The sequence below is a fragment of the Schistocerca serialis genome, chromosome 1, assembly GCF_023864345.2.
Source record: "Schistocerca serialis cubense isolate TAMUIC-IGC-003099 chromosome 1, iqSchSeri2.2, whole genome shotgun sequence".
NCBI classification, from domain to species: Eukaryota; Metazoa; Arthropoda; class Insecta; order Orthoptera; family Acrididae; genus Schistocerca; species Schistocerca serialis.
In genome coordinates, this window is record NC_064638.1 from 607,702,495 (window position 1) to 607,725,545 (window position 23,051).

The 23,051-nt window shown below is 38.4% G+C and overlaps 1 protein-coding gene across 4 annotated transcripts in view; it reads left to right on the plus strand.

Annotated features, from left to right (window-relative positions):
* The window catches only part of LOC126477483 (calcium homeostasis endoplasmic reticulum protein), a 352,133-nt gene that overhangs the window by 176,572 nt on the left and 152,510 nt on the right, over nt 1–23,051 (plus strand). For all 4 annotated transcript variants that reach the window (XM_050103620.1, XM_050103623.1, XM_050103621.1 and 1 more), the window contains 2 exons: nt 3,248–3,463; nt 19,200–19,287. In XM_050103620.1, the coding sequence (XP_049959577.1) occupies nt 3,248–3,463; nt 19,200–19,287 (304 nt within the window). The remainder of the gene's footprint in view (nt 1–3,247; nt 3,464–19,199; nt 19,288–23,051) is intronic.

Consider the following 23,051-nt stretch of genomic DNA (forward strand, 5'->3'; position numbering starts at 1 on the left):
CACTCCAGGAAAACATATCCAACCATGCATTGCTATGTGATTTTCCAGTGTCCATGTCTTCTGAAAAAATTGTAACTGCTGTGCTGGAACATATGTGTGTGTGTGTGTGTGTGTGTGTGTGTGTGTGTGTGTGTGTGTGTGTGTCTGTCTGTCTGTCTGTAATTCCCAATGGTGTGACTGAAGGGACCAATGTGAAAAATGCATACAGAGAAGGCATAGGGAGGAGGGAAGGCCAATAGAAGAGGTGATAGGAGTATGAGAACAAACACCCCCAAATAAGATTCGTGTGTGCACAGGGGGTGAGGAGGGGGGGTTGCACGTTCAGGGAAATGAATGGACTTTAGGAAACGGAGCTGGTGTTCAGCACCTTGTTTGCTTGTGCCACCAAACAAAGTCATTCTTGCGCACAATTACAACTGAAGTTGTTATGCTGGCATGGTGAACTTGCGTTGCCTAATGTGTGGAGGGTTGCAGGTGCAAAAATGTATCTCAAGTGCATATTTGTGTCAGTTAGTTGCAGATTTTGAATATTGCATGTTATGTGGCTGGGACATCCATTTCCAGAATTTGGAAGAGGACAAAGATGGTAATGTCATGTAAGAATATTGTAGGCATTGTTAACCGCTGTGGTGGATTTGGTCCTATGTGCTAACTCTGATGAGTAAGAAATGCATGAATAACAAAAGTGTCACTGCCCAACAAGATATCAGATTATAATGTGGGAACTGCAAGAGTCTGACAAGGTGGGCAGTTTTCCCTGTATTCTCCTGGCCATGTCACAGATCTTCCTTGTTATTGGTACCAGTATAACACTAGCAGTGAGCAGGAATGGTGGCATACCGCTTATTTTTGGGGTTTTAAAATGTGTGATAAATTTACAATCATACCAGGTTTGAGGCTTGTAGTGTAGTAAGTACAGTTTCCACATAGGGGAAAAATAATAACAACAACATTAATAATAATAATAATAATAATTATTATTATTATTATTATTAAATTTTATGGACATATAACAAAAGTTTATGGAAACGTGTGAACTGAAGCCTCAGTTCAAAAATTGCGCATCGTGTTTAATTGCAAAGGAATGAATAATATTTTTGATGAGCAACAGTCAGCCTGACTGTCAGTTACGACTGGTAAACTCTAATCAAGGACTGAGGGAAAAATTGAACAGGATAAATGTTTCACTAGTGAAGTATTGAGCTTGTGGTTTCCTGAAATTATGTTGTTAGTTCTTTATCAAACTGTTAGTGGTGATTTGGGTTATAGAAAAGTATGTGCCAGGTGGGTTCCTCGACTTTTGACAGATGAACAGAAAAAACAGTGAAAGGGAGCTGCATTGACTTTTCTCACAAAATCCGACAAAGATGGTGAAGAGTTTTGAACCACTTTGTTACTAGTGGTAAGAGATGAGTTTTCCACAAAAGTCCAGAATCAAAGCACCAATCAGTGAAATTGAGTCACTCATGGTCTCAAAATCTGAGCCCCAAGAATGTTTTTGGGATTGAAAGGGTGTCCTGCTCACTGACATTAAGCTCGGAGGAGAGACCATAAATGTGTTGCCAAAGGATTTGCTTCAGCTTTTTATGTGGGAAGATTTTGAATATTCACCCTATAGCTCAGCTGCTTAGCCCCAAATTGTTACCATCTTTTTCCCAAATTAAACAACTTTTTGGTTGGACATCCCTATAGAAATGACAACAAACTAAAAGTGACTAGCTCAACAACTTATAGGCAACTATGTATTGAGAGGGCATAGGAGAGCAGGAGTGCTGCAATAAATATTTAAAGTTGAGTGGCAACAGCATAGAAAAACAGGTAAGATGTTAAAATATAAGGTAAGTTTTCTTTCATTATGTAATGTACATAAATGAATATTTGTTTGTTTATTTTCTGTGCGTTTTTGTACCATTCATCTGATTATGATGAAACTTTGATACGTTGTGTGCACTCACATGAAGATTACAGTGAGGGTAAGAACCAAACACCACACACAGGGGTGGGGGTGAAAAGACTTAACTCAGAAACATCTGAAGCAATATCAGTCAAATGTTTGTGTGTGTGTGTGTGTGTGTGTGTGTGTGTGTGTGTGTGTGTGTGTGTGTGTGTGTGTGTGTCAAATCAATAGTTTTTGAGGTTGTTGAGTTATTGGTGACAAGAAATTTCAAAAAGAATTGGCACATATGTGACTTGGTGTTTACTGTGACAATAAGACATCCTAGCTCCCATGTGGCAGAGGGTTTGGGGTATAAAAATGGCCTGTTGGTGTTTCTATCGTGTAATTAGTTGACTTAGAATACTTTAAAATTATATTGTGTCAGTCATGTTATGATCATGAGCAATACAGCGAGGCAAAAGTTTTTCAACGTGTTTTGGGGCCAAAGATCATGTCCCACAACTCAGTGATACAGAAACATTTAACATCCTCTCTAGAGTCACACGGTATAAAGCAGTGGAGAATCAGACAGGTGTCAGTGACATCTTTTTTACTGGATAGCATTATTTTATTTCTTGTCTGGCAGGATTTTAAAACAACAATGTAAGAAAAATCTACAATGTTGGAAAAGACAGATTGCTACTGTAAGGACAGATAGATAATATAAGAAAAAGATAATTGCTGCTTACCATAAAGATGTCACATTAGGTAGCAGACAGGCACAACTAAAACACACACATTGCACATAGTAAGTGTCTTTTAATTGTACTTATCTGCAACTAAATGTATCGTCTGTACAGTAAGTAGCAATCTGTCTTTTCCCTACGTTTGTTGGTATTCCAACTGAGAGTTTCCATTGTTTCAGTTTACATTGAAATCTTGGAAACTTCTGTTAATATTCAAAGCATTTTAATAAAGTAAATGCCAGGATAACATTGAAATTAATTCTCAGGGCAAAATTTTCTAGTCCCTGAAATTAGTTTCTGCCACTTGTGTTTGGTTTGTGTGTTCTTGATTGCAAGTTTGACCAAATGTTAATAGACTGCCAGCATTTGATTTTAGAAGCTCTGTTGTTAATATTCAACATATGTACAGTTGGCACCTTTCTTTCACACATGTGGTTCATTTCTCTTCTATCAATTTTTGTGAATGAATTCTTTTAGCATCACAACTTTTTACATAAATAAGGGAGGCCTGGCCGAAGCTGCTGCTGTAGTTGTTTATTAATGTTTTATTTAACAAGCATTTTTTCACTCTTTACAATGTCCCTTTCTTCAGTAACAATTCTAATTCATCTTTTTTTTAATACAGTTGTTAAACCTGTGGGAGTCCAAGAATAACTATTTTGACTCTTCAGTTGTGGAGAAGTTACGAAACCCATCACGTTCTTGGTCTGAATATCAAGCAGCACTCATTACACAACATGCTGCTGTCATTACCCCAATAATGGCTGCAACAAAACAGACCTATGAAGGTTACCAAGCGCAGCACCAGGCATTTGTTCAGCATGCTTTACAGCAGATACAGGTACTGTTGAAATATCGTATTTTCGCATTATTGGCTGTTTAGATTAAATGAGAAATTTGTTATTGTTAGTCATTAAGGTATTGTAACTTTTGTATTCCATGTGACTTTCTCGAACTGAGAAAAGTACAAGACAAGACGGTGAGCCAGATCTAGAACCAGTGTCAGTTTTTACAGCCGTTGCTCTGGTACACTGCCTCTCCTGAGTGGGGTTTTCACATGGTTTTCCAGAGATTAGCCTAGAGGTACTTTTCGTTCCAGTTGATCCATAGTGATGCAGTCCTCTGGGTTGTGGAATATGTCAGAAAACAAGAATACACAATAAATATTTACAAAGTAAGAACAGATATGCTATTTTACAGCACTTATTTACAATGATCACATTACTGCACAAAATTTGTGCAGAAGTTAGATTGTACACAATATTCACGTTTATGTGATATCACTATTAATATGCAAGCATCAGCTGGTTTTGCTTTGAAATTGATCACTGGAGTAGAAGGAGTTGGTCACCAATAAAATCTTTAGACTCATCTCAAACTGAACTTCGTTATTAAACTTTTTTATGACTGCTGGCATTTTATTGGTAATGTGTATTGCGGAAGAGTGGACATCTTTCTGGACCAAAGTAAGTGATTTTAAATACTTGTGGAAGCTAGTTCTATTTCTAGGTTAATTCTATGAACTCAGCCGTTGGTTTGGTAGGAAAAAAATGTATGTATGTTTTTAATGACAAATTTCACCAAGCAATCGATATATTGGGAAGCAGTAGTCAGTATCCTCAGTTCCTTAAACAGTCCTCTGCAGGACGTTCTTGAGTTGACACCACAAATAATTTGAATTGCATGGTTTTGGGCTTGGAAAATTTTAGCTTGGTTTGATGAGTTACCCCAGAAAATAATCCTGTATGATGTTATGAAATGAAAGTAAGCGTAAGTGTGCTAGCTCCTTAATTTTTATCTCATCTAGGTCTTACTACACTCGTGTAGCAGATAGAGATTTGTTTAGGCACTTCAGCAGTTCTGTGGTATGCTCCTCCCAGTTAAATTTATTATCAAGCTGTAATCCCAAGAATTTAACATTTTGAACTTCTTCTATCTACTTGTCATCATAAAGCAGGAAACCTTTTATGAGTTCCGTACTGCATATATTATATTCTCTCTCTCTCTCTCTCTCTCTCTCTCTCTCTCTCTCTCTCTCTCTCTCTTTCTCTTTCTCTTTCTTTAAAAAGGTTTAGTTTCAGAGAATTGACTTGGAACCATTTATTAATGTCCATGAAAATTTCATTAGCCAACCTTTCTAAGACTATATTTGATTTACTATTTATTACAACGTTTGTATCATCTGCAAACAAAACAAACTTGGCCTCTGGTAGTGTTACTGATGAAAGGTCATTGATATACGCAAGGAAAAGTAATAGTCCTAAGATGAAACCTTGGAGGACACAACGTGTTACTGGTTCCTAGTTGAATGATACCTGATAGCTTAATGCACATCTATTTCCTATTGACCCCCTTTGTTTTCTGTCAGAGAGATAGGATTTGAACCATTTTGCAGCATTTCCTGTTATATTGTAATATTCTGATTATTGAAAAGGTCATTGTGATTCACGTAGTCAAAAGTGTCGGACAGACCACAACATGTACCAATAACGTATTGTCTAATGAATGGAGTACATTGGAACCCTTTGAATTTCGAATTGTGACATAGATAATATTTTATTTATAGTCAGATGGTTAGGATGAGGACTGTTTATTATCTTTTCTATATTTTTTGAGAATGTGGGCAAAAGTGAAATTGGATGGAAGTTTGATGGTATATATTTATCTTGTTTCTTACACAAAGGTTTAACTTTAGTGTACTTCAACCATTCAGGAAATGCGCCACTGATAAAAGATTGATTTCACAATAACTTCGGGGTCACTAAACTCAGAGGCACACTGTTTAATCAACTTAGTTGATATATTATCTGAGCCACAAGAATTTCTTGATTTTTAACGATTTTATGGTGGACATTACTTCTGCTGGTGTTGTGAGGGCCATACACATATTATTGTCCTTATTTCCAATGACTGGTCTTAGTTATTCCATTGCAGCATCTACTGAACCTGACAACCTCATCTTTTCACAAACATTTATGAAGTGCTTATTGTAAATTTCAGCAACACTACACACACCTGTTATCCATAGGTTCTACCAGTCTCTTTCTTCACTGTATCCCATATTGTCTGTATTTTGTTACCTAATGTGACTATCATTTTCGGATAATGCATTTGTTTTGATGTCCGTATTACTTTCTTCAATATTTTGTGGTACGTAAGTGTTGTATTTCTCATTCATGCTATGAGAATTGTACACATCACTCCAATTCATGTCTTTGAGGAGTTTCCTAAAACAATCAATTTTTAACTTACTAACTACCCTCTCGAACTGAGGTTTAGTAGGTTTTACATCCTGATCAGTATTAACATTTAGCAAGAGGAACTGCACATCATGGTCCGAGATGCTACTTATTATTGGTTTTATAATATAATTTTGTTCATTAGAAATTTCTGTAAAGATATTATCAATAGCCATGTTCGAACTCTTAGCATTTCTGGTTGAAAAGTTAACATTATATTAAGTTGAATGACAATGCTACTGACTGCAGGTTCTTACTGGAAGGGTTTCTGAGAAAATCTACATTAAAATCACAAGCAACCACAATTTTTTTTTATTTTTTTTTATTTTTTTATTTTTTGGTCAGATAGGCCAATAGAGCTTCAAAGTGATTTATAAACTGATAAAAAATTACCTGCTGATAATTGATGTACACTTACTGTTATGAATGATTTATTGTGAAATTCTACTTCTGTTGCACATGCTTCCCTATGCTGCTCTAGGCAAAATTTATGAATGTCTGTGCTATTAAATTTATGACAATTCCTGATGCGTGTGGCAACTCCTCCATCCACCATTTCCACTCTGCAAAAGTGAGAAACCAATCTAAATCCTTGCAACACTTAAAACATCTATACAGTTGGTCACTTGATGTTCAGAGAGGCAGATTATGTCAAATGGATTGGCTGACTAATTCATCAGTGTAGATAAATAATTCATTAATTTTATTTCTTAGCCTCGAATATTTTGATGCACTCGAGATAGTTGACATTTCATATTGACTGAGATGAAACTGGGTTGAAAGAAAATTTCTGCTGATTTGTGAATATTTTAAGCAACAGCTGTGTTTGCTGATACATTGTGCCAGAATTATGCTGTTTAGTTTATTTCTCAAACTGAAGGTTCATTTCAATCCTGATCTTTCATAGGACTTGACTTGTTTCTGTCCTTTCTATCCTAAAAAAGCTGCTGCTCCAAGACCTGTAGCCACTGGTGTTTTACCACTATGGCAGTGCCTCCCTACCTTAAATTATCTGTATTAGCCCAGCCAGTTTACCCTTCCCTTTCCTGTTGAGGTGTGGGCCATACCTAATATAATCCCACCTACTGAGGAAATCAACAGGAATTACACCAATATGTGACCCCCCCACATCCGACCCAAGCAGCCGTTCTGACTCCAAATTAACTTTCCTGATAGAAGAGTCCAAATGATGTCGGAGACACAAACTCCACTCTATTATGTCTTGACGCTGATGCAATCCTTATTAGTGTATAGTTTCACTCTATATTGTACCTATAACAGAGTGAACCTACATCCTTTGTCACATGACAGAGCACAGTATTAGGTTTAAAAAGATTGGTAACCTGGTTCTCTGATCCTTAGTCATCATGCAAAAGCTGGCCTACACTTCTGGCATGAGAACTACCTAACAACAGAACTTTCTTTCTATTTGCTGACTTCCCTACATTCTTAATCAGTTTTTAGCTGGAAGTTTGTACTGCCCTGCCTACATATAACGTCTGCATGAAGCTCACCAGTTTCTAAACGAAGCAACAGGTCATACTTATTTTTAACATTCACCATAAAACTGTCTAACCTTGTTCATTCTCTTACCTGTTGCCACTTCCCACTCCGCTTTACCATTCTCCCTCCTTAACATGCCCAGATCTTTCCTAGCCCAATCTAACTCTACCAGAAAGGCAGCAATTTTCCTTTCCTGTTCCACTTCCTTCGAATCTCTAGTACTTATCCTACAGAACCACTGATGAGTCTGATTCACTTCCCTAATTCCCATGCCACCACAGCCTTCCCAGTGGTAAAAACTACTGCATCATCACACCAAGCCCCAGAGCCAACAATTCTGTGGCAAGTCAGGCACTTTTCACTTATGATAAAAATAATACTTTGGTGAGGATAAATCAATTAAATTATGAGAAAACACGAAAACACATTTATGAAAATTATGTCTACTGGCAACTGTGTATAAAAAAAGCTACCATGTGCAAAGTTTGTAGATCCACAAAATTAAATTTATGCTGAGCTGCACAAAAAAGAGTTAAAGCAGTAAAGGGATATGCTGTACTTAACTGGCCAGAAAGAAAAAAAAGTGCAATTAAATGAGATTCTTTAAGTTTACTAGTCCAAAATGTAAAACAGAAGTAAAACTGTAACCGTACTTCACGATCTTCTCGTGTTTTCTACAAAAATACACAAAGAAATGTGAAACCTTTAATGGTAAGCTTGAAAAACACACTAACAGACGTATTTAATTAGTTATCACTATAAAACTAAGTTTTATTTCGATCTAAATCTCTTATCTATATGAGAGCACAAAACACCGTGTCTCATATGGCGCAGCTCTACCAGACTAGTCCCTCATCTCCACATGTAAAACTCAATGTCCATACAATTAAAACACCAAACCTTTTGATTGAATATAAATTTATGTACATACAGTTGTAAATAAGTTATTTTAATCATTAATTATTTGCTATTAGCTGCTTGTTGGTATTTATTTTACCAGACTAGTTTCAGGCATTGGTCATTATCAGCAGTGTCTGTGTTACACAAAAACATGTATTTCTTATATGTTACTTACAGTGTTTGTTGTTTTTATGGTCTTCAGTCTGAAGACTGGTTTGATGCAGCTCTCCAGTGTAAGCCTCTTCCTCTCCAAATAACTACTGCAACCTACATCCTTCTGAATCTGCTTACTGAATTCATCTCTCGGTCTCGCTCTTAGATTTTAACCCCCACAATTCTCTCCAGTACTAAACTGGTGACACGTTGATGTTTCTTAATGTGTCCTATCAACTGATCCCTTTTAGCCAAGTTGTACCTCAGTTTTCTTGTCTCCCAAGTTCTCTTCAGTACTTCCTTATTAGGTACATGTTATACATATCTAATCATGAGCATTTTTCAATAAAATCACAAAGCAAAAGCTTCTATTCTCTTTGTGGCTGAAATGTTTTTTGTTCATGTTTACCTTCCATACATTGCTACACTCCAAACAAATACTTTTAGAAAAGACTTTCTAGCACTTTAATCCATATTCATTGTTAACAAACTTCTCTTCGTCAGAAGTGCTTTCCTTGCCATTACCAGTCTACATTTTATATCCTCTCTTCTTTGAGTGTCACCAGTTACTCTGCTGCCCAAATAACAAAACTCATGTACTACTTCAAGTGTCCTGTTTCCTAATCTGATTTCCTCAGCATCATTGGATTGTATTTGATTACATTCCATTATCCTAGTTGTGCATTTGTTATCGTTCATCTTATATTTTCCGTACAAGACACTGTCCACTCCATTCAACTGCTCTTCCAAGTGCTTTACCGTCTCTGACAGAGTTGCAGTGTCATGAGCAAACCTCAAAGTTTTTATTTCCTCTCCCTGAACTTTAATTTCTTCGCCAATTTTTTCGTTGGTTTTGTTTACTGCTTGCTCAGTGTAAAGATTGAATAACATCGGGAACAGGCTACAACCCCATCCCAAGAGTATCCCAGTCAGCATTATCAAAAGCTTACAGTGTATGTATATAGCAGTGTTTTATGCAAATGTGATTTTTCAACTCATTGTAATGTGACTTACTTTATAGTAATATAATAGAAGGAATCATTCCACGTGGGAAAAATTATATATAAAAACAAAGATGAGGTGACTTACCGAACGAAAGCGCTGGCAGGTCGATAGACACACAAACAAACACAAACATACACACAAAATCCAAGCTTTCGCAACAAACTGTTGCCCCATCAGGAAAGAGGGAAGGAGAGGGGAAGACGAAAGGAAGTGGGTTTTAAGGGAGAGGGTAAGGAGTCATTCCAATCCCGGGAGCGGAAAGACTTACCTTAGGGGGAAAAAAGGACAGGTCTACACTCGCACACACGCACATATCCATCCACACATACAGACACAAGCAGACATATTTAAAGACTTTATAGTAATTACTTTATAGTAATTACTTTATAGTAATGTTCTCCATCACATGTCGGTGTCGAAATTTCATAATATTCGTGTAATAATATGATTATTTGATTTATATATGCATATTGTAATCAGCATAAGGATTTTTACATGAAAATATGTCTCATTGTCATTGGCAATTGCTATACATATGAGGATTACTTTTTGTTGTACATCATGAAATGCATACACGTTGGAGAAATATTGTGTCATGAAATTTTAACCCTGAGTAGCTGATGCCAGTAGGAATCAAAATTATAAGTGTTGTGTAAGTCGCCAACACACCATTTTTAAACTCCGGAAAATTGGCGCCACACTCTCCAATTGGCCATGGGATTGCCCTGTTGCCGGATGCTCTGGAAAATGCGTGACTGCGAATGCTTTGCCTGTTGGAGATCACAATGTATCCAAGGCAGCTCGCATGCTCGGTGGTATTCGACACTTGCGCATGTCGCATTAGGGCAGTGACGGGACGAGGCATGTTTGTACGAGGGGTGTTTGAAAAGTCCATGCAGAAATAAAAACTACTTACGTGTTTGGGGTAAACCTATATTTTTCGACATAGTCTCCTTTTCGACTTCATCCAACGCTGTTCTAATTTTTTGATCCCTTCTGAATATAGGAATTGTCCAAGTTGAAGAGTTTTTAGCAAACAGAACACAGCATGTTGTTCTCAATGGAGAGACGTCTACAGACATTAAAGTAACCTCTGGCGCACCACAGGGGGGTGTTATGGGACCATTGCTTTTCACAATATATATAAATGACCCAGTAGATAGTGTTGGAAGTTCCATGCGGCTTTTCGCGAATGATGCTGTTGTATATAGAGAAGTTGCAGCATTAGAAAATTGCAGCGAAATGCAGGAAGATCTGCAGCGGATAGGCACTTGGTGCAGGGAGTGGCAACTGACCCTTAACATAGATAAATGTAATGTATTGCGAATACATAGAAAGAAGGATCCTTTATTGTATGATTATATGATAGCGGAACAAACACTGGTAGCAGTTACTTCTGTAAAATATCTAGGAGTGTGCGTGCAGAACGATTTGGAGTGAAATGATCATATAAAATTAATTGTTGATAAGGCGGGTACCAGGTTGAGTTTCATTGGGAGAGTCCTTAGAAAATGTAGTCCATCAACAAAGGAGGTGGCTTGCAAAACACTCGTTCGACCTATACTTGAGTATTGCTCATCAGTGTGAGATCCGTACCAGGTCGGGTTGACGGAGGAGATAGAGAAGATCCAAAGAAGAGTGGCGCGTTTCGTTACAGGGTTATTTGGTAACCGTGATAGCGTTACAGAGATGTTTAGCAAACTCAAGTGGCAGACTCTGCAACAGAGGCGCTCGCATCGCGGTGTAGCTTGCTCGCCAGGTTTCGAGAGGGTGCGTTTCTGGATGAGGTATCGAATATATTGCTTCCCCCTACTTATACCTCCAGAGATCACGAATGTAAAATTAGAGAGATTCGAGCACGCATGGAGGCTTTCAGACAGTCGTTCTTCCCGCGAACCATACACGACTGGAACAGGAAAGGGTGGTAATGACAGTGGCATGTAAAGTGCTCTCCACCACACACCGTCAGGTGGCTTGCGGAGTATAAATGTAGATGTAGATGTACAAAATAACTATTAGTTACTGTAATCACCTCCTCGTTTGAATAAAATCTTTGTCCCGCCAGCCATTTCTTCAAATTTGGGAACAAATAGTAGTTCGAGGGAGCCAAGTCTGGAGAATAGGGGGGATGTGAAATGAGTTGGAATCCTATTTCCATTAATTTTGCGACCACAACTGCTGAGGTGTGTGCTGGTGCATTGTCATGATGGAAAAGGACATTTTTGCGGTCCAATCGCCGGTGTTTTTCTTGCAGCTCGGTTTACAAATGGTTCAATAATAATGAATAATATTCACCTGTAATAGTTTTACCCTTTTCCAGATAGTCGATGAGTATTATCCCTTGCGAATCCCAAAAGACAGTCACTATAGCCTTTCCGGCCAAAGGAATGGTCTTCGTCTTTTTTGATGCAGATTCTCCCTTGGGAACCCATTTGTTTGGTCTCAGGAGTATAGTAATGTATCCATGTTTAATCCGCAGTGATGAAACGACGCTTAAAAAGTCCTGCAGATTCTTCCTGACAGCTGCAAACCATCCTTGCAACACTTCACACAATTCCGTTTTTGCTCAAGCGTGAGCAATCGCGGAACCCATCGTGCAGATAGCTTTCTCATGTCCAAATGTTTATGCAAAATATTATGTACCCACTCATTTGAGATGCCCACAGCACTAGCAATCTAGTGCACCTTAGCTCTTCTGTCATCCATTACCATATCATGGATTTTATCAGTGATTTCTGGAGTTGTAACCTCCACAGGGCATCCAGAATGTTCAGCATCATTTGTGCCCATATGGCCACTACGAAAATTTGGAAACCACTGTTCTAATTGAAGGTGCAGAGTCACCGTAATGTTTATCAAGCTTCTCTTTAGTCTCCTGAGGTGTTTCGCGTTTCATAAAATAATGGTTAATCACCAGCACAAAATTCTTTTTCGTCCATTTTTTGAAATCCTTGATTCACACGAATGCCAAACACAAAGAAATAGACCAATATGGCTGAAACTTGGTGTGCGTTCTTTCCAAAGATGCTGCTAACTGAACATGACCTCAATACACGCCGGTGGTGCCATCTCTTGGACTTTGCACGGACTTTTCAGACACCCCTCGTATGTGTGGACTGACAACCATAGCACTGCCCATCAACCAACGAATGGCAGCAGGGCAATCCCACAGCCACTTGGAGCACATGGTGCCAAGTTTCCGTAGTTTAAAAATGGTGTGTTGTCATCCTACACAACATTAATAATTTTGGTTCCTACGGGCATCAACAATCTGGGGTTAAAATTTTCTGACACAATTTTTCTCCACCTTATATAATGCTACTTCTAGTTTGTATTATTTCTGTTAGCAGAACGTAGAAATTTGTTGTCATTAAAGAATACTAGCAAAATTTTTGACATTTTTCTTTATTTTGTTTTTTAAATTAGTCTGTCCTTATAAAATGATGTTAGGATCTGTCATGGACATATGCTAAAAAACATTACTATAAGGCAGTTCACATTACAATTAATTGAAAAGTCACATATCCATAAAACTACTGCATACACTGTAAGTAATGTATTATAAAAAATAACTGTCTTCTTGTGTGATACAAATACTGCTGATGATGTGCAATGCCCGAAACTAGTTGGGAAAATAAACTACCACCAACAAGCAACTTATGCCAAACAATTTAGTGATTATTATGATTTACATATAATCTCTATAAGCTACAGAGCTCGACATGGACAAGACATTCATACATACAGTTGATGCTCACAAGTTTTCATGTCCTCTTACATCAAATACTGATCTAGTGATAGAAATAAAATTCTGATGGCCAGTTGCCAGTCATCTGCAGATACTCAAAATAGGATGAATGCCAGTAAAGAGGGTTTTGGACCTCCTCATTAGTTACGTGATCTGCCTAGTTAATTTTCAGCATTCTTCTGTAGCACTACCATTCAAAAACTTATATTGCCTTCTTCTCTGAACTGTTTGTCCCCGACATTTTGCTTCCCTACAAGGCTTCTTTCCAGGCAGATAACTTCAGAAAAGACTTCCCAACACTTCAATTTATATTTGATGTTTAGCAAATTCGCCGTTTTCAGAAACACTTTTCTTGCTTTATTCAGTCTGAATTATATGTCCTCTCATCTTCACCCATCATCAGTTATTTTGCTGCTCAAATGGCAAAACTCATCTTCTACTTTTAGTATCTCATTTTGTATCTAATTGTCTCAGCACTGTCTTGACAGTCCCATTATCCTTGTTTAACTTCTGTTGATGTTCACCCTATAACCTCTCTTCAGGGTACTACCCATTCCATTCCTCTGCTACACCCAGTCCGTTGCTGTCTCTGACAGAATTACAGTGCCATTGGCAAGTTTTTATTTCTTCTCCACAAACTTTAATTTACAATTCAAATTTCTTCTTGGTTCCTACACAGCTTGCTCAGTGTACACATTGAATGTTATTGGGGATACTACCATGTCTCACTCCCTTTTCAAGCTCTACTTCCCTTTCATGTCCTTTGACTCTTGCAACTGCAGTCTGGTTTCTGTACAAATTGCAAATAACATTTCACTTCCTGTGTTTTATATTTTCTGCCTTCAGAATTTCAGAGAGTCACAGTTAACCTACCTTCTAGGATAAGTTGTAGAGTCATCCTTGAGGTAGGCCTCTTCCAGTTTTTCCATTGTTCTGTAAGTAATATGTGCCAGTATTGTGCATCCATGACTTATTAAACTGATAGCTTGACAATATTCACACCTGCAAGCACTTTTACATATGGACTTCAAATCTATGGCAGTTACGCCATTACCTACTATGGTTATGCTGAACTCTTGTTAGGGATTTCCCCCCACACTACTGGGTGCATCATGCTATGGATATTACAAAAGAATTATTTTTATTTACTTTGACAGTTCCCAAGGTCAAAATTAGGTAATTGCTAATAATTGAATAAAGTGTATATTCAGAATAAAAGAACAGCCTATGCAAGTATACGACTGCCTCCACCTTTTTAGTTAATAATTCCAAAAGCTGGGAATAATTTTACACTTTTAAATGTATCTATTGATATTACTGGCCAGCATTCTCTCTCCTTGTAATTTTGTAGTTTTCTCAAGTGAATTCTCTTTGTGATAAAATACGAACAATAAACATTTAAGTTACTGGATACTAAGTTGATCTTCATTAGATGGTTGTTAACAGAAAGGTAAACAAAACAACTGTTATTGAAGGGCTCTAATGTACCGATGGAGTATGTAGAGAAGTGATGTAATGTTAAATGTTTAATTAAAGTTCACTCTCCATTACAACCAAAAAGTTCAAAGCAATGAAATGGTTACTTCCTCTCATTTCTGTAGCACAATGATAGAAAAAGATGGGATACTCTTACAGGGACTGCACAGAACATGAAGTTTGTTAGTAAAAAAAATTATGATTTTACTTTTGCTCTTTTAACATGTCGTATTCTTTAACTGAGCACTTCTTAGTTTCGTGCAAAACTCATACAAAACTCAGAGAAGGTATAAGAGGTGTAGACAGGCAGCTCATTAACCAGTTATTGCAATTTTGTCATCGCTCTTTTGGGTGAACTGCTTGGGCAACTGTATAATGAGACAAATGTTCATTGTTCACTGACAGCGAAAAGGTGCAGTTGCTGAAAATCACAAAAGTGTATCTATTATACTGAAGTGAAGAAAGCTCACGAAGTATCAATAACATCCTGCCTTTAATACATTGCCTTTAATACGTCCTGCACTTCAGTTATTAAAAAGGCAGTGCCAAAAGTTTATGCAGCTACTCAAACACAGAAGAACCCTAGTGTTGATAATTCTGCTTGCAAGTGAACTTGCAATATGGTACTTTTCCAAAGGTTCCCATATGTCCGATCAGACATAGAAGATAAGGCAAACATGTATTATCCAAAAGAGAAACATTGTGTGAAGACTCAAAATACTGGGTTAGTGTGTAAGTTTGCAGTGTTTTTCCACAATTTTGATAAACACAACAGTTCCACATAACAGAGTCATTATTCATCAATAATATATTTTCCTTCGCTCTTTACAACAGTCTGCTAACACGGAGGTAACTTTTTGATTCTGCAAATGTAGAAATCAAGTGGTTTTCAGTCAAAGAATTCATCGAGCCATGTTCGGAGTGCGTTTTCATATAGATAGGAAGTTCCTTGAAAGTTGTTCCCTAGAGAGCAGAAAAGGTGAAAATCTGAGAGAACGAGGTCAGGTGAATCAGATGAGTGTGGAATCACTGCCCAACCCAACTCCAGTAAAGTGTTTATCAGTCTATCAGAATGCAGGCAGGCATTATCGTGGAGTAGTATCATTTCATGCAGTCTTCCTCTTCATTATTTGTTGATTATCTGCAAGACCTCTCAATCATTGACAATAAATTCCAACAGTTAAAGCTCAGGGAAGCAATTCGTACTATACCACACTGTTGCTGTTCCATCGGATGCATAACATTATCTTTTGTGGTCAGGTGCAGGTCTTTTTAAGGAGAGCTGCTGCTTCCAGAGACACCGTTTCTCATCACCAGTAATGATACAGGATCGGAATGGTCAGTGCTGTTTGTGAGCCAATTGATGATGAGCAAGCAGAGATGCACTTATGCCCAGTCGCTGATTTTTGTAATTTTTGCTTAGAGCACATGGTACCTGTACACTCGATTTTTGAACCTTCCCCATTGCAGACAAATGTCTCACAATGGCAGAATGATCACAGTTCATCACATTTGTCAATTCTCAGGTACACATGAAGTGGATCATTGTGGATTAATGCATTTAAATGATCTTCATCAAACCACGAAGTTCTTCTGGAACATGGAGAGCCACTGATGTCACAATGATTTTTCTTAAAATAAGAAAACCATTTTCTTGCCATGCTCTGTCCTTGACCATTATCCCCGTATAAGGTGTAGATGTCTCTAGCTGCTCACCCATCTATTGAACTCAGACAGAAGAATATGGCGGAAATGTTCCAATTTCTCCTCATGGCATTCCATTTTCTAGCATCCACAGCTCCACTAACTATCTCCAAATGACAAAATGGCAATCAATAAGTAAACCCATGGCAACTGGAATACCATCATGCAGAACAGGAACTCTATGAACTTATGCACTAACATAATAATTAAAGGAAACATATCCAAAGATATCTAACTGGTGGAGCTGATGCTGTCCAATGAATGTGATTAAGATACCTGGAAATCTAGGGAACCAAAGATACCTTCTATTTTCTTCCTAAACATCACAAATTCCCCGTATAAATGGATTGAAAAGCAGGGAGGGGCTTTGGAGGGAGGAGGGGGGGGGGGAGGGGGGAGGAGTTGTTAAGGGCCTGGAGAAACACTAGTAGAGTGGGGCTCCCATATATTACAGTGCAACTTCCCCTCACATGCAGAAGCTGAAATTATTAACACAGTGGAGGTTGCATTTAATGTTTGTGCAGGAGATAGATTTAAAACAGTTGACACCACTCTGTTGAGAGGTTATATTTTCCATTGGAAAAGTGGGTCTCAGTAGGGAGAGGAAATGGTCATATGAGTATTTGTCGAGGAAGAAAACCACTCCACTCTCCTTCCCCTAGATACTGCTGCACAAGCAGTTGCCTCTGTAGAATATGCACCAAACAGGGTAGCAGTATGTTCCCATTACGTGCCCTCAAACAAAGAGATACACACTTAATCACTCAACCATTTAATCACACATTTCCCTTTACCATTCGTCTTTTTGTCGGGACTTCAAGTCACGTAATTTGCTTTGGGCTCTCATTACGACTCGCTCCATTGGCAGAGCTGTTGACTGAATTGCGCAAAGGGAAATGTTATGCCTTCTGAATTTAGGACAGTGAACACACTTCAGCAGTTCTACAGAGGTCATCCCATATTGTTAATATTCCAGTATGGTCCCCAGCCCTTCTTGAAATTGCTCAGTGGGAAGTGATGGTCAGTTTTTCACTCAGGTGGTCACTGTCCAATGTGTATACATGTAGCATATTAGGCATTGTTAGAATGCTGTTCAGCCAGCTGGTCGTTTTTTCATTCAAGAATGATTATGAATGTGAGCCACTGAGCTGATGTTGCATCTATTCCACAGTTTTCTGATCACCTGCCATTGACAAAGTGAATAGTGCAGTTCTGCGATCAGGTATGCAGCATTTCAAGGCCGACAAAGTGTTGTGGGCCTCACAACTTTCAGATAATGAAGGCAAAAGCCAATTGTATAATGGGGAGAGCAAATGAACATCCTATAAAGGGTTTATGAGCCCAGTTAAGCATACCATGAACCACTAATTTTATAAACTCCATTGGAATGTTGCCAGTATCTGTCACAAAAGGCAGTCTGCACCAAGCAGTGGCAGAAGAGCACATGCACAAAAATGTTTAACTTTTACAAGCTTTCAGAGCCAGTGGCTCCTCCTCCTGGCAGGAAGCTCCAAAAGCTTGTAAAAGTTATATTTGTGTGTGTGTGTGTGTGTGTGTGTGTGTGTGTGTGTGTGTGTGTGTGTGTGTGTGTTTGTTTGTTTGTTTTGTGTTCTCCTGCTACTGCTTGGTGAGTAGATTTTTTACCTATCCATTTATATTAATTGTCAATAGTTGATTATTTTCGTTGTTTTAGACTAGGAAATATAAACTTTTGGAATTACACAGTCTTAATTATTTGCTGAAGCCAGGGATAACTGCACATCTCCATGTAGGTATTGTAGTGTCACACTTACAAGCTGTGCAGGAAAGACCCTACTGTACATGGTGAACCGCCTATTAACTTGAGTTAAGGAACCAAGAAGCTCTTCAGTTGCTTCCAGTATGGATTCATGACATATTCAACTCCTGATAACCTGATCTGTCTGGAGGTCAAAATACAAGTCTTTCTTCTGCAAACAGTACCTGGTTGGAGGTTTGTTCGACATATTGAAAGCTGCTGCTACTAGTTGGAAATACATCATCTTCAGACAGTTCAGTGAACTGAATTCCAGTGACAACTACTGACCATTTTACAATTCTTTTTGTACAATGTTTCCTTTGTATACTGGATTATGCATGTCCTATAGAGAAAGATGTCTCCCAAGGGTCCTTATTAAATACAACCAAATTTGCAGTAGCTGTTATGCAAGTTCCATTCAGTATTGGCTTTTTGTGGATGATTTTGCTATATTATTTCCTCCTCCACTATAATGATAAGACATTTCCAGCTTCTTCTGATGATTAGTAGATTGGGCAAAATAAGCTGTGGGTACAAACTTTCTCCATAAAAAAGTGTGTAATTTTCACTGTCTTGTGTTGCTTTCAGTCCACCTGAACTGAAAATAAGGAGTGCTGCTTTCAGTTTCGAAAATTTGTGTAGGTATCGGGGCCTAAGTTTTGAAGTGAATTAGCCTGGCTACGACACTTGATACATCTGAAAACAAAAGACAACCAGATAAAGAACATCTTAAATTGCCTCAGCCACAGATAATTGATGGGGAAAAGGGTAGAGGGGCTAGCTTGAGAGTGTCTGTTGTAGTTCTACAAGGCTTGTGTGTATTCCAGCTGGATTATGGACAGTCAGTATATAATCCACTTCAGCAGTTGTTTCTGAATACGGTTGATGCTGTGCATTAATGAGGAAATCGGAGAGCAAAAGAAAATTTTAAGACCAGCATTATTCCCAGCTTTTGTGCTGAGGATTGCCCCTCATCACAGGACAACTTGTGTGTATATGTTAGAGCAAGCTTGATAATTATTAATACATTAACAAGGTTGTCTAGAGTTTATTTGTCTAATAATATTTTCAGGCACTAGAGCAACAGAAGCAAACCCTTGAACAGCAGCAGCAGGTTGCAGCTGCGGTTGCAAGTGCAGCAGTACAGTCAGTCACCAATGGTATGTAGTGTGGTGTAATGTCAGTCTTATCAGTGTAGTTAAAATCAAATTGTACTACTTCAGTATTATTGTGATTCTAGTTTTAGTGTACGCACTAACTGTTAAATGTAAAACAAAATGTTTGTATATGTTGTCATAGTTCTGTCACCAGTAACGTGTGTTTCTCCATCCAGATAGTTTATTTGCCATTGGTGTCTTTGTGGTTTGATGCTTTAAGTGGAAAATTCTAACTTCTCATTAATTACCAGTTTGAATTATGTACGAAGGCTGCCTGAAAACTTCTTGCCCTTGCCCAGAGATCAAAGCACCACTCGTGTAATTTTTTTCACGTTGCCTTGGTACACACATTAGTAGATGCCACGTAAAATTGCAAGTCAGTTCAGGCAGCAGTCATCAGTAGGCAATCATTTGAAGCAGTTGTAGTGTGCGTGACGTTGGAGGCAGGGAATCAAGTGTTGTACAGTGATTAAATTCTTCGTAAAATAAGATTTAATGCCATACGAACTTCATTTACTAATTTTAAATGTGTATGACACTTCTTCACTTTCATTTTCCACCATGAAGAAATGGGTGGCCAATTTTAAACTTGACCATGAATGCATCCAGGGTTATCCATGTGATGTACAGCTAAAAAGTGTGAGCACACCGGAAATCATTGAAGTAATGCATTACATGATTTTGGAAAATTGGATATAAAGATGCATAAAATTTGCAAATGCTCTATGGATATCAAAGGTATGTGTTGCAATGTCTTGCACCAGAATTGACATAAGAAAGCTTTGTGCGAGATTGGTGCCACGTGAGCTTACTACCGATCACAAAAACATTTGCTTGACACTTTCCAATAAGTGCTTGGTGCATTTTAGGGAAAATAGAAGTGATTTTTTTCATCGATCTGTGACAGTTGATGCAATATTTGATTCACCACTACACACCCAAATCCAAACAGTAATCTATGAAGTAGACAGAAGCCGATTCTTCAGCTTCAAAGAAGTCGAGGAAAGATCATGGTATTGATGTTTTGAGATGCTAAATGAATTTTGCTGACTGACTATCTTGAAAAATATAAAACTGTAACTGGAGAGCACTATCTCAACTTCTAACAAAACTGGAGGCAAGCATTTATGAAAACTGACGTGGCTTAAAGAAGGAAAAAAACATCTTCCATCAGGACAATGCACCTGCCCACAAAAATGACTTGACAGTGGGAAAATTGAATGATTTGCACTATGAAGTGCTGGAACACCCACCCTAGATTTGGCTCCCTCAGACTTCCATTTACTCTCAAAACTTAAGAAATTCATTGCTGGTCAGCACTTTTGTCAAATCAAGAAGCCACTGAGGCTGTAGATGGGTTCTTTGCAGCATTTCAAGGGGAGTCCTCTAGAGAGTGGATAATGACATTGGAACACAGCTGGATGAAATTTATTTGTGTTAGAGAAGATTGTATTGAAAAATAAGACTTCTTTGAAAGCAGAAATTGTCATTTTCGGTATCAGATCAAGAACTTTTCAGACCGCCCTTGTACATTAGTCTCTCCTTCATCAGTATTCCCAACCAGATTTCTTTCACATATGCTATTAGCGAGTTCTTAATTTTGCACCAGATGCATGTCTTCAAACAAGATGGTCAATACATTGCTGCTAAAACTTGCCCCATTCTTTGACAGTAGCCTTCCTGAAGTCATCCAACCTGTAATGAGAATTCCTGTGACATCATGCTGCTAAGTTTCAGTCCCAAGCATGCTCAATCAGATTCATGGTGGGAGTACTGCAGTTGATTCCTGCATCCTGGAGGAACGTGTTCATGGACTAAGGATGATGTGCTAATGCCTTATAGACTTGAAAGATAAACATGTCATCAAATATTAACTTTAGGGTTGGATAATAGGTTGGAGGGTCCTGTTCCAGTACTGCACAGCTTTCAAATTACAATTGATAGTCGTGAGAAAGAAACAGTATCTATGCGTGATGGGAACTCAATGCATACTGACCTATCTCTCTCCAGAATCTTTGGGACTGCATGTTTGAAATGCACTATGATACCTGGCCATCTCTACCTTCTTCTGTGATGATTATCAGGTTTCAGAAAAATCCTGCTCTAATCAGTGAAGAGAACCCTAGACATTAATCCTGCTTCCATTCCAGATGTTCCCATGTCCACATTCTACTTGTACCACAATTCTGCACAAATTGATCTGTTTTCATAACGGCTGCCTAGGGACCAAATTTATTACGTGGAATGGCTGCAAGCTGTCCAGATCAATATATCTCATCAAGAACGTAGTATGCAGTACCGTCCTATTCTCCTGAGGGTACCTGTTGTTGTTGTTGTGGTCTTCAGTCCTGAGACTGGTTTGATGCAGCTCTCCATGCTACTCTATCCTGTGCAAGCCTTTTCATCTCCCAGTACCTACTGCAACCTACATCCTTCTGAATCTGCTTAGTGTATTCATCTCTTGGTCTCCCCCTACGATTTTTACCCTCCACGCTGCCCTCCAATACTAAATTGGTGATCCCTTGATGCCTCAGAACATGTCCTACCAACCGATCCCTTCTTCTGGTCAAGTTGTGCCACAAACTTCTCTTCTCCCCAATCCTATTCAATACTTCCTCATTAGTTATGTGATCTACCCATCTAATCTTCAGCATTCTTCTGTAGCACCACATTTCGAAAGCTTCTATTCTCTTCTTGTCCAAACTATTTATCGTCCATGTTTCACTTCCATACATGGCTATACTCCATACGCATACTTTCAGAAATGACTTCCTGACACTTAAATCAATACTGGATGTTAACAAATTTCTCTTCTTCAGAAACGCTTTCCTCGCCATTGCCAGCCTACATTTTATATCCTCTCTACTTCGACCATCATCAGTTATTTTGCTCCCCAAATAGCAAAACTCCTTTACTACTTTAAGTGCCTCATTTCCTAATCTAATTCCCTCAGCATCACCCGACTTAATTAGACTACATTCCATTATCCTTGTTTTGCTTTTGTTGATGTTCATCTTATATCCTCCATTCAAGACACTGTCCATTCCATTCAACTGCTCTTCCAAGTCCTTTGCTGTCTCTGACAGAATTACAATGTCATCGGCGAACCTCAAAAGTTTTTATTTCTTCTCCATGAATTTTAATACCTACTCCGAATTTTTCTTTTGTTTCCTTTACTGCTTGCTCAATATACAGATTGAACAACATCGGGGACAGGCTACAACCCTGTATTACTCCCTTCCCAACCACTGCTTCCCTTTCATGTCCCTCGACTCTTATAACTGCCATCTGGTTTCTGTACAAATTGTAAATAGCCTTTCGCTCCCTGTATTTTACCCCTGCCACCTTTAGAATTTGAAAGAGAGTATTCCAGTCAACATTGTCAAAAGCTTTCTCTAAGTCTACAAATGCTAGAAACGTAGGTTTGCCTTTCCTTAATCTTTCTTCTAAGATAAGTCGTAAGGTCAGTATTGCCTCACGTGTTCCAGTGTTTCTACGGAATCCAAACTGATCTTCCCCGAGGTTGGCTATGAACCATAATTGGAGGTAGTGGACATGAGCTGGGATTTGTGGCTGCAAACAACCACTACAAGATAAATCTTCAAAGTTTGTGTCTCTTGATATCTGTCGAGTGTTTGAAGGGTGTCACTGTGAAGTATGCCGGTCCTGCCGGCATACGAGATATCGATGATTATTCTTGTCATGAAGTGATCCATTGAGATACATGACAGTGTGTACACAAGTTCTCTTGTCACATTTATGATTGA